This window comes from Pholcus phalangioides, unplaced genomic scaffold (genome assembly GCF_987345545.1).
Source record: "Pholcus phalangioides strain wild (caught in Gottingen) unplaced genomic scaffold, Ppha-v1.0 ptg000003l_1, whole genome shotgun sequence".
In the NCBI taxonomy this organism is placed as follows: domain Eukaryota; kingdom Metazoa; phylum Arthropoda; class Arachnida; order Araneae; family Pholcidae; genus Pholcus; species Pholcus phalangioides.
The window spans coordinates 17030591-17046319 of record NW_028301596.1 but is presented as its reverse complement, the minus strand read 5'-3'; the positions used below and the strand labels follow the sequence as shown (position 1 = coordinate 17046319).

The 15729-nt window shown below is 37.9% G+C and overlaps 1 protein-coding gene across 2 annotated transcripts in view; it reads left to right on the top strand.

Annotated features, from left to right (window-relative positions):
- The window catches only part of LOC149088183 (uncharacterized), a 42266-nt gene extending 34679 nt beyond the window's left edge, over nt 1-7587 (top strand). For both annotated transcript variants that reach the window (XM_089245380.1, XM_089245385.1), the window contains exons 3-5: nt 216-336; nt 3695-3763; nt 5291-7587. In XM_089245380.1, coding sequence (XP_089101506.1) covers nt 216-336; nt 3695-3763; nt 5291-6249 — 1149 coding nt within the window. In that variant the 3' untranslated portion in view covers nt 6250-7587. The remainder of the gene's footprint in view (nt 1-215; nt 337-3694; nt 3764-5290) is intronic.
- The last annotated feature ends 8142 nt before the right edge of the window (nt 7588-15729 follow it).

Here is a 15729-nt window from a genome sequence, read left to right as displayed (position 1 = left end):
TAAAGATAGCGCATGTGAGCGTCGGCCTGCATTATCCAATGACAATATGTGAATGGCCTTCTTCAGTGACGTGACGAGCTTAGTGCGGGGGCCTTGTTCTATAGGTAGTGTTGGTTGTAAGCGGAAATATAATTGAAGCCTCTCGAAGTTCTCATATGTTTTCCTTCATGTGCTTGTTATAAAAGTTTAATGTATTATATTCTTACGGATTTCAGGCATATTGGTGCGGCTACATGAATTCAGCATGCAATCCCATTATATATGCGCTACGAAGCCCGTCTTTTCGCAGAGGTTACAAGGAAATTTTATGCAGATACAAAACGCCGTCTATTGGAGGTCAGTAAAACTAATTATGTACTTTTTTTTTCAATAAATGTTGCGCGGAGAAATTTTTTAGTACGATGAATTTTATCTACATAAAAGATTCAATGTAATAATATTATTTTTTAAAAGTAAAATATTTGTTGATTAAAGAAAATTGAAATTTTTTTAACGGAATTATATATTTATAATATTAAAATTTTAAAAACATTGTATCTCTTCATAACCTTTATAAAATATATTCCGGTATGCTTCGTAGTTCTAATAAATGTAATAATGAAGCATTAAAAACTGAGACCGTGAACAAGTGATATTTAAATATTAACTTAAGAGAAACGAAGCCTTTGATGATGGTTTGATCAAGTTGATACCTGGAAGGTTACTTTATACCAGTGTTATTCAAATCTGATCCCTTCTAATTCAAAAATCACCAGTGCTCGGTTTTTTATGAATTAAAGATGAAACGTCGTTTTGCTGATAGGTTAAAAATTGAATTTACCGATCAGAGAGAGAGAGAGCAATAAAAAATCCGAGCGCTATTAATCACAATCTTTACTTCTAATCACCCGCTTTTCTATCTGTCTCACATTTATTTCCCCCCCCCCCATCCGAATCTGATCCTTGTCCTATCCATATATATATAAATATAAATAAATATTCCTTAATTGAACCAAATTATGGAAGAACACCAGTCTTTTTGCTGTGACTAATACTATGGTACTCGAGGGCTTCATAAAATCGAACTTTCGTTGCGACTGCAATCCGGTCTAGTAAAAAATGACTATTTCTCTGAAAGCTGTGCAAGAGTAAAATCCATGCGTTATAAAAACTTGGAATGTTTTGTTGACACCTCGGCCCATCGAAATGAGTTGCTTCTATTTGGAGGCAAGAAAATAACTTTGAGCCACGAGATGAAATCAATTGAAAGACCAGTTGCATTGTCATCAAAGAGCATCACATTAAACTTCAAACTGGCGTTTGATTTCAGGTATGAAATTGTGACCTTTTTTGTGAACATGGCAAGTACTAAACAAAAATATCTCGTAAGTCGGAATATTACCGTACTTTGTACAGGTTCTCCCGAATTGTTTGCACCAAAGATATCTTTGCAACCGTTGACATAAGAAACATTCTTTCAACTACAAAAAGTTTATAATAACGGGCTGGGTTACTTAAAATTTGTTTCAGAGATCGTATAGCTAAAAAAAAAAGACGAAATTATTTTTTATACAGTCCCCGTGTGCGAAAAACTTTCAAATATTGAAATGTAGATCCATGAAAAGTCAATTGCAAAAGTCTTCGCATTCTTAAATGCAATATTTATTGAGTTATTGAATATATAAAAACACTTTGGGCAACTGTGTTGACAAATTTTCACTGACTCAAAAGTTGCTAATTTTAGCGATTGTACACAAGTAAAATGAACTCAACCATTTTGTTTTTTATTCAAAATATAAAACAATTACTTTTTTGACAATTACAGAATTTTTACAACTTTAGATTTAATTGTTTAATTGTTTATGTTTCGCAATTTTTTAACCACACCTTGAATAATTGGCAATAAACGCTGAGATCTTCAAAGTCAAATATCTCTGTTAATATTGCATTTAAAAATATGCAATTTTTCGTAAATGACTTCTCAGAGCCGTTTTTACATCTCACTAATTGAAAGTCTTAGCACACAGGGTCTAATATAAAGTTAATCGTTCCATTTTTTATGTATTCTTAACGATCCTTAGAGAAATTTAAGACATTTTGAGTACCCGAACGTCATTTAAAATTTCTTTTTATTGAAGATATGTTTCTAAATTCAAGGGTTGGAGAGGTCGGTACAAACAATTTGGGATGACCCGTATTTCTTCGGATTGATAATGAAGTATTTTGGTAACGAAACCCAACAATGAGTGTGTGAGGTTTTTGCTATTCATCTTCCAAATTAATCAGTAAAATATTGGAAAAATATGTAAATTAAGGAATGTCTCATGAATGCATTTTTATATTTTAATGCATTACTTAATACTATAAAAAAAAAATCAGCAACCCACTCCTCCTTGCTAATACGCGTTCAACACGTTGGACCAAAATAGTATAAAATGTCGATTGTAGAGTCTCGCGGCACATCAATGTCGGCTAGCTGCACGTCGGATCCCGGGGAAGAAAGACCTGTGGGTGCTAGAGAACCAATTTCTACCAAGTGGTAGAGAACCCCCTCCTCCAAATTTTCCAGAAATCAGAATCTCTCCTACGTAAAACTCACTTAGACACCCCTGTGATGCCGGCTTCACCTTAAACACATTCTTTTTGCCGTGAAGCTGAAATTTTCCAAAAGGACCAAATAATAAAACAAATTGCGGTTTTCACTGTGGGGAGGGGGAGGTGAATTTTTTCTTTTATCAAGTATAAATAAGTTTCAGAAAGCAGTGATAGGTAGAACTGAGACAAAGTATTATTACAATAACTGTGTTATAAGTCACCTTCATCCACGATTTCAATGATTAGATTAGGAATTCAAATAGGAAAAATTAGAGAGAAAAAACTTTTGTTATAGAGATTTAGAAATCTCAATAGCAAAAATACAAGGTGTCCCATGGATTCGTGAATAACTTCTCACGACTGGTGTGTGTGTGTGTTTTTTGTTTTTTTTTACAGAAAAATATCAGTTTTAATTTCTGTTGATAGAGGACGTTGCATGGAAGTCCAGCAGAAGCTATTGAAGACAAACTTTTCTACAATCTATTCCAAAAACGTTCGCAAAGCTTCAAATGGTGATTCGTGGCTGTGGTAGAAGACTTCCACCAATAGTGCTTTTTCCACCTACGTCAACATGAAAATGAAAACCGTTTGTAAATACCAGAACAGGAAAATTCAGAAATGAGCTGTTGATCGTATTACCTGCATTTTATAGGACTTAGATTTACATTTTTAAAATGATATTTCCTTGATACATCCCTTGATATTTCCAATGATTTATTTTCATGCAGTGCCTCTATCGACAAAAATTGTAGCTAATTTTTTTTTTCTGTACAAAAAAAAAAAAATCCCCGTCCGCGAGAATAACTTTTTCGCAAACCGCATTCAAACAAATTCTGTCAGTTTTTATGAACTTTTAAACTACTGTATATTCGAATTTATGGGACACCCTGTATACGAGAATGTCCTGTAATATATGGGTGGCATGGTCACCCTAATTATTACATCTATCGTTGGAGCTACTCTCTTTCACAATTTTTTCTGTTCATGGACTTCAGTGATAAATGATACATTATATATATCGAGGAGAAGACAAAATATTTATGAAGAGTAAATGTTATACGGTACTTCTCTTTATATATATATAACGATACAATCTGTTACTTTTTTGTTTCCTTTGTAGGGAGTCTGATAACGAGACCCTCGATAAGCCCATTAGGAACGATGAAGCGGTCTGTTGTATCACAAGAAGGTAATCCAATTCAATATTTTCCAATATACGCAAGTTCATCACAAAATTATAGACTCTATCAGTAGAGCAGTCGCGTCACTATCAATATACGGGGTGTCCAGAAGAGGGCGCTCCAACTTTAAAACTGAATTTCTTGAAAACCGTCAACGAAAAAAAAATATATATATATTGACTAACGTAATTGATAATATAAAAAAACAATTCTATTAACACAAATAGTATGTAATAAAATGCAAAACGACTTTGATGCCCCAGAATTTTCTGTGACTAGCCGCCATTGTGTTCCAAAGTGAGTTTTAGTGCTTGTCGGGAATATGTACAACAAAACTTCGATTAACCATCACTCGTTTAACCGTCAGTTTTTGTTATCCGCCATCGTCTAAAAAAATGCGCAAGTATCAATTAATAAACAGACATCTTTGAAACTGACCACGGGTTACTTCTATAACCCCTTCTGTATAAAGCTGGAAGTGACTAATCGTCGGTGATGGAGGAGTGGAGCTTGGATCTGGCGCGCCACAAAACCATCACTAACCAGTCGCTATTGTGTTATATACTGGTCTAAGTCGTGACAGAGTAGCCTGTCTGTTCGAATGAATGTTTCGTTTTGGTTAATGTGACAAAATGGATGGAGGCTTTGAAATTTGGAACGATCATGAAATTGTTTCTAGACTGACCACCCACCATTGAAGAAATTTATGACAAGATGAAGGATTAGTTCTTTACCAAAAACCTGCAACTAGCCATTCAGGAGCAGAAAAAATGTTATCAAAGTGCATCGACTGGTTAGAAATCATGGGCGGAGATACAGGGGGGCGTGGGGAGCATTGCCTCCCCCCTACCAGTGGAGTAGGGGTTCCCCCTCAAAGGTGGAGTTGACTGATCTAATGGATATACAGGTATGAATTGACATCATCTTCATCGTGCCCCCTCCCAGACCTCCAAGTCTATCTCCGCCTATGTTAGAAATGCAAAAGTTCGAGCCTCAAAAAAGGATATGACAGATTATTTTTAAAGTACTCTAACCTAAGTTTATAGTATTACAATCTTTACTACTATTATATTGATCGTTTTAAAACTAAGTACAATATATATGTATTTCACTTTCGTCCAACCCCGCAGTGAAATCACGTTACTGTACATATGTATTGAGATTTCTGTTATCCTTATTTTGTTATCCGTCACAACCCTGGTCCGGACGGTGGCGGTTAATCGAAGCTTTACGGTACAACAAATCGACGTCTGAGGTGGCGGCTGTAGCGTCATCTATCTGTAGAATTTGTAACTACATAATTTCATCTAAGTGGCAATTAAAATTTTAAACTGTCTGGCAAATATGTGATAAAAAAGAATTGATTTTAATATTTAATTAATTTTTTTGAAATGTTTAATTTTGATGATAAAAAAGTTTGGTTTTTATGGTCACCTTGTGAGAGTCAAATAGATTTTGAGGTACTAGAAGACTCAAACTTAAACATTTATGAATTCGTTTTCAACTGATATGTAATAATTCTCTTCTTCTTAAAGGGCGACTGTTGACGTCTCCCGACCATAAATTGGGATCACATAATTCCCCTGATGACAAATCTATTCAAGGAAGAAGAAGGTTCAAGTCAGGTAGTCGCTTGCCGAAACTATCATTGTCTTCATTGAAGATCAAAAACGAACAAAAACTTTCCAATAGTTCTCGCTCTAGCTACCACAACGACAGAAGGTTCGGTTTCATGCAATTCATGTCACTAGTCGATCTCAGGAGCGTAGTAGACAACAATCAGACGTCGTCCTTATCTTTGAAAGACGACGTTTTCTTTGGGGAGGACGATTTCAAGGGTCAAAGACAACTTTCGAAGTCGATGTCTCACCTATTGACCTACCGCAGCAGCAGCGCCCCAGCAACGTTCAGTTCAAACACCTTCAGCTCATTCAGTGAAGATTTGGCTCACAACTGCCCAACAGTCGTGGTAGATATCGTTTCATTGAAATCTCCATCGAGTGTATCAGCAACGTGTTTCAGCGAACAAAAAATCAACGATGGGCGTCTCTCGCCCGCATCGCAAAGGAACGAAGACATCTTTGACAACGTAGACATCCAAGATACTCGAATCTACAGAGATAACTCAAAATGGTCATCAGCGTCACTCAGATCTCTAGAAAAGGGAAGGGACCGTAAAAGCAACGGTCTCGCTACAAATCGCGCCGTCAAGTTGCAGGATCTGCTCATAAGAAGGCGCAAGAAAATCCCGAAGCCCGAATCTCCTCTATACGTTGCCTCGAAGGAACAACTGATGCAGTGGGTGTCTCAAGAACGTTTGGACAGGTTCGTGTGTCGTAGGAAAAAGCCACAACGGATGATCAGGAGATTCAGCGTGGAGTGTCCGACCAGGCTCAGTCCGGGATGGTTGAGGGGCTTACGAAGCAGGTTGAAATCGACGGAAATTAAAAAGGACCCTGAAACCAAAGATAGTACTGATAACAGGCACCTGTGAACGGGCGATTTCTTTCGTTTTTCCTCTATTGATGATTCTGTACCTTGGAACAGACAAATCAATAAGAACGTGCAAATCACAGAGTAACCAATCCTTGCTCAGAAATGAAAAGTTTTCTAGTCAAATTGAACCATATTTTAATCATCTTAACTTCTGCTTGATACGCCTAGCTTCGCGTAGAACTGAAAAACCACAGCCACTTTCCGACTTACAAACGTTCGAGTTAAGAACCGAAATATTTTTCACTTTTCGCAATAGCGGTCAAAAATATGTTAATCATTTAACCCACACTTGCCCTCTACCATAAATTACGGGATTACCACCGGGATTGCAGAAAATATATATTATGTCTTTCTCTTTTTTTAAACCGAGCACAACTCCGTTCTATCACAATGGGCCATTTACTACTCATATGAGTAGTGTGTGCTTCTATTTTTCAAACTATGATGTGAAGTGGAATGATTGAATATATAAACCGTTGAAGGACTGTTGCTCTCTGTGGAGAAACTTTTCAACGGAGATATAGGTTCGCATTCACGCCTCGATGTTGGGAACCACAGAAAACTAACTCAACCGACTACCACTGCAGTCTCTGGGGTTCGAACCTGGATCCCCGTGACGTGAGCCCATGACAATACCCACATGACCACATAGCGACGCAGCATTATGGCTGATAAATGAACCGAGATATAAACATTTATTTATGGCTCGTACTCCTGTTCCATCCAATCATTAAATAGTCCTTGGCTAGAATCCTTTTAACAATGTTCGATGGCGCCCCCTGGGAGGTACGACACTCACTTTGAAAAACCAACAGAAGCTGCCAGAAGAAGAAAACAGAATAATGGGATGCCATTGTCATATGAAGTTATGGGCTGAGAAAAATTTAGCTTTGGGTTTTCGTAAAATCCCCGAAAGAGTAAAAAAATGGATGAAAATGTAACGTGATTCAAGTAAGTTTTAAAAAAGCCGCCGCCCTTCCTCTGCTTGTTGTTATAAACAAATTTTTTATTAAATAAAATTTGGGCAGATTTTTTTCAAAAGTTTTGGTGTTATGTAACTTGGATTGCAAATTAACTTCTTTCAGCTTTGCACGATTTCGACTTACGGATGATGTTCGGAACTTACATTGAAAAACTTGTTGGTAAGCCGGGAAGTGGCTTTGTTATTTGCTAGTCATGCAATGATTAAAAATGTCTTTTTAAACTGCTTCAGAATCTCGATAATACGTATCAACTTTGTCTAAATACGTGGCAATTACCAGGATATTCTCAATGTTGTTCGCCCGTTAATATTTATGTTATAATTTATTTTTCAGATTTCATTTCATTGACAGTTAAAAAATATTTGATGTGGTTTTTTTTTTCCTTTCTTTCTGTGTTTGTACTTTCTCAGAGTTCAAAAAAGAGCAAAGGTTATTCTGTACGTCGGAGGGTAAAGGACACCATTTCACCAAAGGGAAATTTTACAGGAGAGCCGTTTATATAAAAAGATTTTTTCAGTATGTCTTTCTAAGGAGCCTCGCTTGTTTTATAAAGTGAATATCTCTGCGATTTATTAAGACAGGACTGTATAACTTATGTGGCCTATGTGTAGAGTGATGAAAGCACTGCAAATTATAATAGCGTTATCTCAATATTCATGAAAATGGGCAGTGCCCTTTAGCTTCGGCGGCGTACAGAATTTATCTTTTGCTTCTCAAAAAACATTTACTTTCTATAAGTTCTTGTGTGTCAACTTCAAATATTATCAAGGAAACAGTTATTTTCCGGATATTATGCTGAGGTGAGCTCGGAAAGAAAAGTCATCACGTCTCCGCCGGGACTCGAACCCAGGCCCTCTTGCACACCGGGCAAGCATGCTACCATCTACACCACTGGAGACACATGAATCTGCCTTCCTAATTTCACGCACTGAGTCGTGAGGCGCTGAAGTAGAGGCATTAGTAGCCTCTCTTAACTTCAGGAAATGGCCCCCAGGTGGGACGGTTTAGAGAGATATAGATGGCTTTTTTCTCAGCCAGAGATATCAAGGTGTAGATGGTAGCATGCTTGCCCGGTATGCAAGAGGGCCTGGGTTCGAGTCCCGGCGGAGACGTGATGACTTTTCTTTCCGAGCTCACCTCAGCATAATATCCGGAAAATAACTGTTTCCTTGATATCTCTGGCTGAGAAAAAAGCCATCTATATCTCTTCAAATATTATGTTACGGCCGATTTTCCGAGGTGTAGCAGATTCGTGAAATGACTGGTCACTTGTCGCTCTAGCCAAATCGCGTGTTGTTAAACAGACGTCCTCAAATAACGGAATTGAACAAGTAATTTTAGTACCGTATCTGCAGATGGAAGGAAGCGAATTTGAAAAAAAAAATTTTGGTAAGTGTCCTTACTAATGCGCACGATTTTGCAGGCTAGTTGGTGGTACCATCCGAGAGCTTCCTATAAATTCGTAAATAGTTTTAAAATTGATACGACTGAAGGATTTGAATGACGGTTTGCGAAAAATTTATTCTCACGAATTTTTTTAACGGGATTTTTTGGTACAGAAAAAAGTTTTCGGCAGAGGGCACTGGGGCAGGAGTTATTAACCTGAATCTTTCTTCAATCTCATTCTGTGTCCGAAACGTTCATATAGTTTCAGCTGGCGATTTGTGGCTGAGGTAAAACAACTTCACCAATAGTGTTTTTTCTACCAAAGTCAACATGACAATGGAAACCGTTTGTAAATGTCAGAACAGGAAAATTCAGAAATGAGCAATTAATCGTGCACCCTGCATTTTATAGGGCCTGTGACATGCATATTTCCAGTTATTTGCTTTCGTGCAGGGCCCTATATAAATATATCGACAAAAATTTTAACTTTTCCTTTTTCTGTACCAGAGACAATCCCCTCTGAGAAAATAACTTTTCCGCGCGCAAACCACTTTCAAATATACCAACAATTTTTATGGATGAAAAATTAATGTGTGAAGCGAGTCCGATGTCAGGTTACATCAAAATGTGTAAACAAACTGTTAATTTTTGCATGGGTTGTGCAACTTCAACATGTGGTAAATGTAAAAGAATCACACGAAAAAAATTTGCTCTAAACCGCTCATCATAAATTCCCTTTATCGGTAAGAAATCAAGAATTATTTGATAGAATCATATTATCGACTTTCTCATACTTAACTTGACAAGCTTCTTTTACATCTTTGTCATATTATGAGATTACCGAAAAAAGTTTTTACATTGAACAGTGCAGTTATTGTATACAAAATTTTATTTTTACTGAATTACATCATTTTTAGCTAATTTTGGAGCTCATTTTACTTTCGTAAACAAATAGTTTTCCGTTATTGAATACGCAACTCAGCAACGTTGAATAAAAGTAGGGAAAATTCAAGGAAAACAGAAAATAAACTCCGGTTTTTCCTATGGAGCACCGTTTGGGTCAATTTGACCCAGTCCGAGGTTCTAGGTATACCAAAAGTACCGCGTTTGTAGTGTTAAAAAGGTTAGAAATAGTTTTTCACAATCAGAGGGAAAACTAATTTACTGAGCACTTGTACATCATGGGAATACTCAATCCGTCTTTAAGAATTAAATAAAGACGATAATCTTGGACCACTGGGTCTTTACAGACCGACTCAGATTCGAACTTCTCTGAAAACCTCCATCTTTGATATTCTGGTGCTCTTATACATGGGTTTCCTATTTTAACTCCTAAATTCGATACGAGTCTCAACATGTTTCACGGTTTAATGGGCAGTTCGGGAATTGGCCAAGAAAATCGGGACCAGACCTGAAAGGTGTATCTACAGTTCAGCACGGTGCATTTCCGCGCATGGGGAATTTGGGGACGATTCCGCACAGCCCATTCCCGCACTTGCGAAAACAAAGGTCCTTCTTGTTTTTCTTTTTCTGTTTTTATTCCTGTCTCTTCCTCTTTTCTTCCCTACCAGAAATGGCCTAAAGTTATAAGGGGGTTGTATTATCATGAAATTGTGCCACTGAAATAATCTTTGACTAGAAGAAAACACCTTTAATAGGTGAATACATCATTATTGTATATGCTAAAATATATATTCACTTTATTTTTTACCGTAGATCAGAACAACAGAAAAACTCCAAATCACAACGCTTCTTTCTGAGGCTTGTACAGTAGGCGCAGTAAAATATCTTACCTTTTTTCCTATGCAATGTACTACATGAAATTGATTCTTCAATAAATTCTTTAATAGGCAAAAGGGTGGAGGTGAATAATCGCCCCCCCCCCTGTTCGCTATATATTCCCCCCTTTCCCGTTCGAAGAGCCTTTATTCGCTTACCGCAATATCCATAACATGTTTTCAAATTTGACACATGGATACATTTCTCTTGAAATCGAGATGAGTTCTATTTGTACCTCTGAAACTGAAAATTTCATTGATATTTTAGGGGTTTTGATTTGTTTGCAAAATTTTTGCAACAGACTCCGGCGGTAGAGCTAGTCCAACCGGTCCAGTAATCGGGCGTTTTTAGGAGTGGCTTCTTCGTGCACAGATGAGGAAATCATGTCACTGCATGTCTTTGCAAAAAATTTTATATCATTTAAATGGATTTTTTCAATTAACTTTCAGTATTCGGGCGATTTCGGTAATCCGGCACACTCCGGTTTGATATGTGTCGGATTAGCAAGAGTACTATATTTCAATCCACAATATACAGTATATACAGGAACTACCTGCAAAAATTTGAAATACATCCATTAACGAAACTTGAGAGGTTCGATAGTCGAAGACTTGATCCGCGAGCACAAAGGATCGAGAACTCTTGAGCACCATGACGCTCGCGTGCAAAAGATTGTAGATGGCTGCTGTACAGACAGTGTCGTACGCTTGTCACCATCACGTTTGCTGTAGATTTATGGTATTTGCTTGTGACAAAGGCCGAAATGGTCTTCAAAGCTTCAAGAACTTTTTCGCAGATGGGACTTTTAAAAGTTGTAGTAAGCAAGTGCAAGATCCCAGGCCACCAAGCGTTATCAAAAGCTCCCTTGAAGTCTAGGAAACATAAAATTGTATACATCTTTTTCATCTTTCCCTTCTTTACGACATCACACAAACGCGCAGTGGCGTCCTCCGTTGAGCGCTGAGGAGTGAATCCAAACTGATCATCACTCAGTTGACCCGTCTCCGAAAAAATGCCGCTGTGGTGGTCGAGTGGTTATAGTGACGGACTCGCGATGCGAGGATCCGGTGGTCGGCTGAAGTTGGTTTTCTGTGGTTCCCAACTTCAAGGCTCAAATGCGAGTCGATCTCCCCGTTAAAAAGTCTCGCCACAGAGAGCAACAGTCCTACAACGATAAATCATTCAATCATAGCACTTTACTCATAGTTAGAAAAACTGGTGGCAGATGGCAGCACTACACATAACAAGCATTACAGAGAAACAAAAAAAACCCTAACTTCGTCACGTTAAAAACCACGTCAGGTTTCACTACACGTACACGCACATTCCCGCATGTACCGATTCGTTAGGGGTTCCGCGGGAGGGAGGGGGGTGTGGGGGGGGGTGCATGTGTGGTGTAGCAGTAGTAGGTAGGGCCTCCAAAAAATGGCTCTTAATGATGTTCTTAAGTCAGCCACCTCGTTGGGCAATTTGCCTGTTGTGGCATTGTATTTGTACATAGAATCATATCTTTGTACAAATAAAATTTTAGACAACACATATCAGGCCAATGTTCTCGTTTCAGCACTAATTGAACATATGAAAAGCATTCCTCAGAAACAAACGTTATAAGGATAGAAGAATTTTCCGATTCCTAACAGCAGCGTTCGACATTTGCGTTTTCTTTATACTCACCGAGAGGTTGGTGGGCTAACTAATCCGTATGTACGGGACTCAATGCGGTAATAGTCTTTTTGAGTACCCCCGCGTCAGGAAAGATTCTGACGCGGACGAATCAGGCATCCAACTCGCGACACCTCTAAACATCCTCTGGTACTTCAGGCGAGTGTCTTACCGACCTGGGTTACCGAGCCCAAATGAACACAATATTAACTTCTTTTGATTTTCTCTGATGAATACTGGACGGATTCACACACCTACAGACACTCACCGTGTCGTGTCGGAGACGGCAAACATTCTGTATCTTAAAACCAATCAACTTATTCATATCTATCGTATCCGCGCAGACACGCATTTTTATGATAAAGAATATTTGCCGTGTCTGTAGATGTGAATTCGCCCTTCACCTAGAACCACGGATGAATGAAAGAACGATATTTTTAAGTAAACTCTTAATAATTAGGGGTAGTTCAAGTATTACGTAAGCAAATTTTTAGCCATTTTTCACCCCCTCTCCCCCCTTGTCAGCAAAAGTAAGCAAAACTCTGACACCCCCACCCCCTTGTCAGCAAAATTTCGTCAGCACTGCCCCCTACCTCCTAACGCATTTATATGTAATTATATAGTCGATTTCTGTTAATTTCTCTCTCTCTCTCTCTCAATGCTATTTGAAAGGTAAGAACTCAAAATTTGTCTTTACGAAATTCATTGCGCCCACCCTTTAAGCCATATATGGTAAACCCTTAACCCGCGGACCAAATGTGGCCCTGAAGGTTACGTGATGTGGCTTGCCCCCGCAAACCCAATTTTGTGAAAATGAAAACTAAGCGGCACATTTTCAGATCCCTTAAATGACCCGGGACACAGTTCCAGAACACTTAAGCGATCCTTTGAGTGACAAGTGACGTAGTTTTAGAGCACTTAAGTGACCCCTGGTGTGTTTCTACATCACTCAAGTTACCCCGCAGAACATTCCCAGATTACTTAAGTGACTTGTAGCATAAGTACGGATCACTTGAGTGATGCGTTGCACAGTTCCAGAGCACTGAAGCGGCCCGGAAACATTTCCAGAACACTTGAGCGATCCGTGAAACATTTGGAGATCACTAAAGTAGCTCTGTAGGGGACTTACTAAATATAAATTACAAGTTAATGAATAACATTTTGTTTTTATAAGAATAAAATGCGATGATATAAAATGTGCATATAACGTAGCATGTTATTTGAACACAGAATAATAACCATTCTATGCACACTAGATGGCAGAAGTTTAATTTCTGCATACTTTCTTGATTTGCAAATCAATATGTGAAAGCGTTTGAAATAATATTAACAAAAGTTTCATAATACTGGCATATATAGATATGATGAATAGGCTATTAGTCGAGCCTACACACACTCATCGAGGATCCACGTACCACCATTCAAAGTTCTAGTATGAGATGACCATATCACCAGTATTTCCCGGGACATTACTGTATCTTCTCGAAATTTTGGCTGTTTCGAATTTTGAATAAATACGTCCCGTTATTTCACGTGTTTTCTAATTCCCTAGATCTAATTTCTGTCCTTTAGTGGAATCAAAGATTAAAATTATGTGATAAATATGTTGTTCACATCTGACGTAATTGTCACCTTAAAAGTTTTTTTCTGTAGAATTCCTTTTGATTCAATGATATTTGCAGAAATTCTTCATTTCCCCGCGATTAGCATTTCCCGTTGATTTTAGCAATAATTAGCAACTATCGTCATTAAATACATTGTCTAAAGGCTTCGTTCTAACTTCTGTACATTGTACTACATGAAGGCGAATTCAGGTCCTTTCCAATGGCGGAGTTTCTGGTTGCTGGAGAGAGTTTATGACATGGTCGCTGCACATTCGGTGGCATATTATATAGTTTCCGATTTCTCTGTATCTAAAGTCAGGGATTCTGAGGATTTCAAAGCGATGTAGGCTCTTTAGTAAAGGGCTTCCTTTCAGAAATATTGTGACCTCTTTTTTCCACTTCAGGTTCTCTGTCAATAAATTACAGTCGAATCCCGTTATAACGAACTCTGAGACCGGAGAATTCACTTAGTTAAAACGAAATTTCGTTATAAAGGAATTCCAGGTCTTTGCATTGTTCCTGTGCCAACTTATCTGGGTGATTGGAAAAGTGTTCGTTAAACCGAAAATTTCGCTGTAACGGTATTCGTTAAAACGGGATTCGACTGTACTTCAAAAAAATAGAACGGCTCATGAGTATTCCAGAATAAACAGAATCGCAAATATCGAGCATCAAAAGGGTAACAGAAAACGTTGCAAAAATTTGAGGAACCTTAGCTATATTCTGTTTCAGTACAGCTATATTCTGCACAGCCCCATGAATTCCTTAGTTATACGGGACGTATCAATGGGTAAAAATGCCCCATCGTTGGTTCTTCCTTCTTGGGACACCAACGATTGATGATGATGATAGAAACGGGACGTATGGTAATTCCAGCCCTATCCCGATTTGTTGTTCGCATCAAAGTCCTTAATGACAGCAGTTTGGCAATCGACGAACTCAGACATTGCTATTTCAAGTAACAGTAGAACCAGCATGCCACAGTGTGTATGTGTGTCTAATATTTTTAGACGGCGGCCGTCCGTTATAAAAGTTACTGGCGTATGCCCGCGCGTGAGGTGACGCATTATACTGGGCGGGAGACCATTTCACACAGGGGATCAATATGATCCTGTGTTGTGATATATAATAGGCTAGCTAATTTTTAGCTTTTTTTCAACGCGAATCATGTCTGTGAAAAACGGCTACCGTTCAGTTTCTTGCGCATAATTAATGGATTATACACAGTGCCGTCTTAACGTATGAGCCCACCCGGGCACGGCCCGGAGGCTTCAGGAGAAAAGAGCCTTACAAAAATGAGATCCGGTTGAAATTTTCTAGAATTTACAAGGTAGGGTCTCAGCAAAACCACTTGGCCTGGGAGCCCATGATGCTCTTAAGATGGCCCTGATTATTCATTGGAAATATATCTGAATTTTCTTTTGAATTTCACAGACCAATTGCGTATAAACTGCAACATTTTTTCCCTGAGATGGTAGAATGAGAAATAGTTTCGGAAATTATAGGGCTTATATATATACATAAAAGTACAAGTATCGACACATGTGAAAAATCGTGACACCTCCCATTCCTCAAGATTTTATAAATGGCCGATGAAAATTTGTACATGATTGTACAGGGTGTTTCAAAAAGAATCACCCGATTTGAAATGCGTATATTACGAAAAATATTGAACATAGACACTTAAGATTAATTTTATATTACATGGCTAATCATAAAGTTTTCTTATTAACCAAATTAAAGGTGCTCAATATCAATCCCATTTTTTAAATCGATTATTTTTGAAACTCCCTGTAGATGTTTTTTCATCAACGTTGAGAAATTCACATGCGTAGGTTATACGTTTAAGACTAAAAACGACGCGTGCAGCAATAAATTTCATAATAAAAAAAAAATTATCTACTTAATGTCGAAAAGTTATCCGAATCTCCTTAAATATTTGATTATGTGAAACAATAGAAGCCAGACAAAAACAGCTTCGAAGACTTTATCAAAAAAATTAATTTGTTCCTAATTCTTCATTTTCATTAATAAGCGAATTTCCTGCGATATTCCCAACCATGA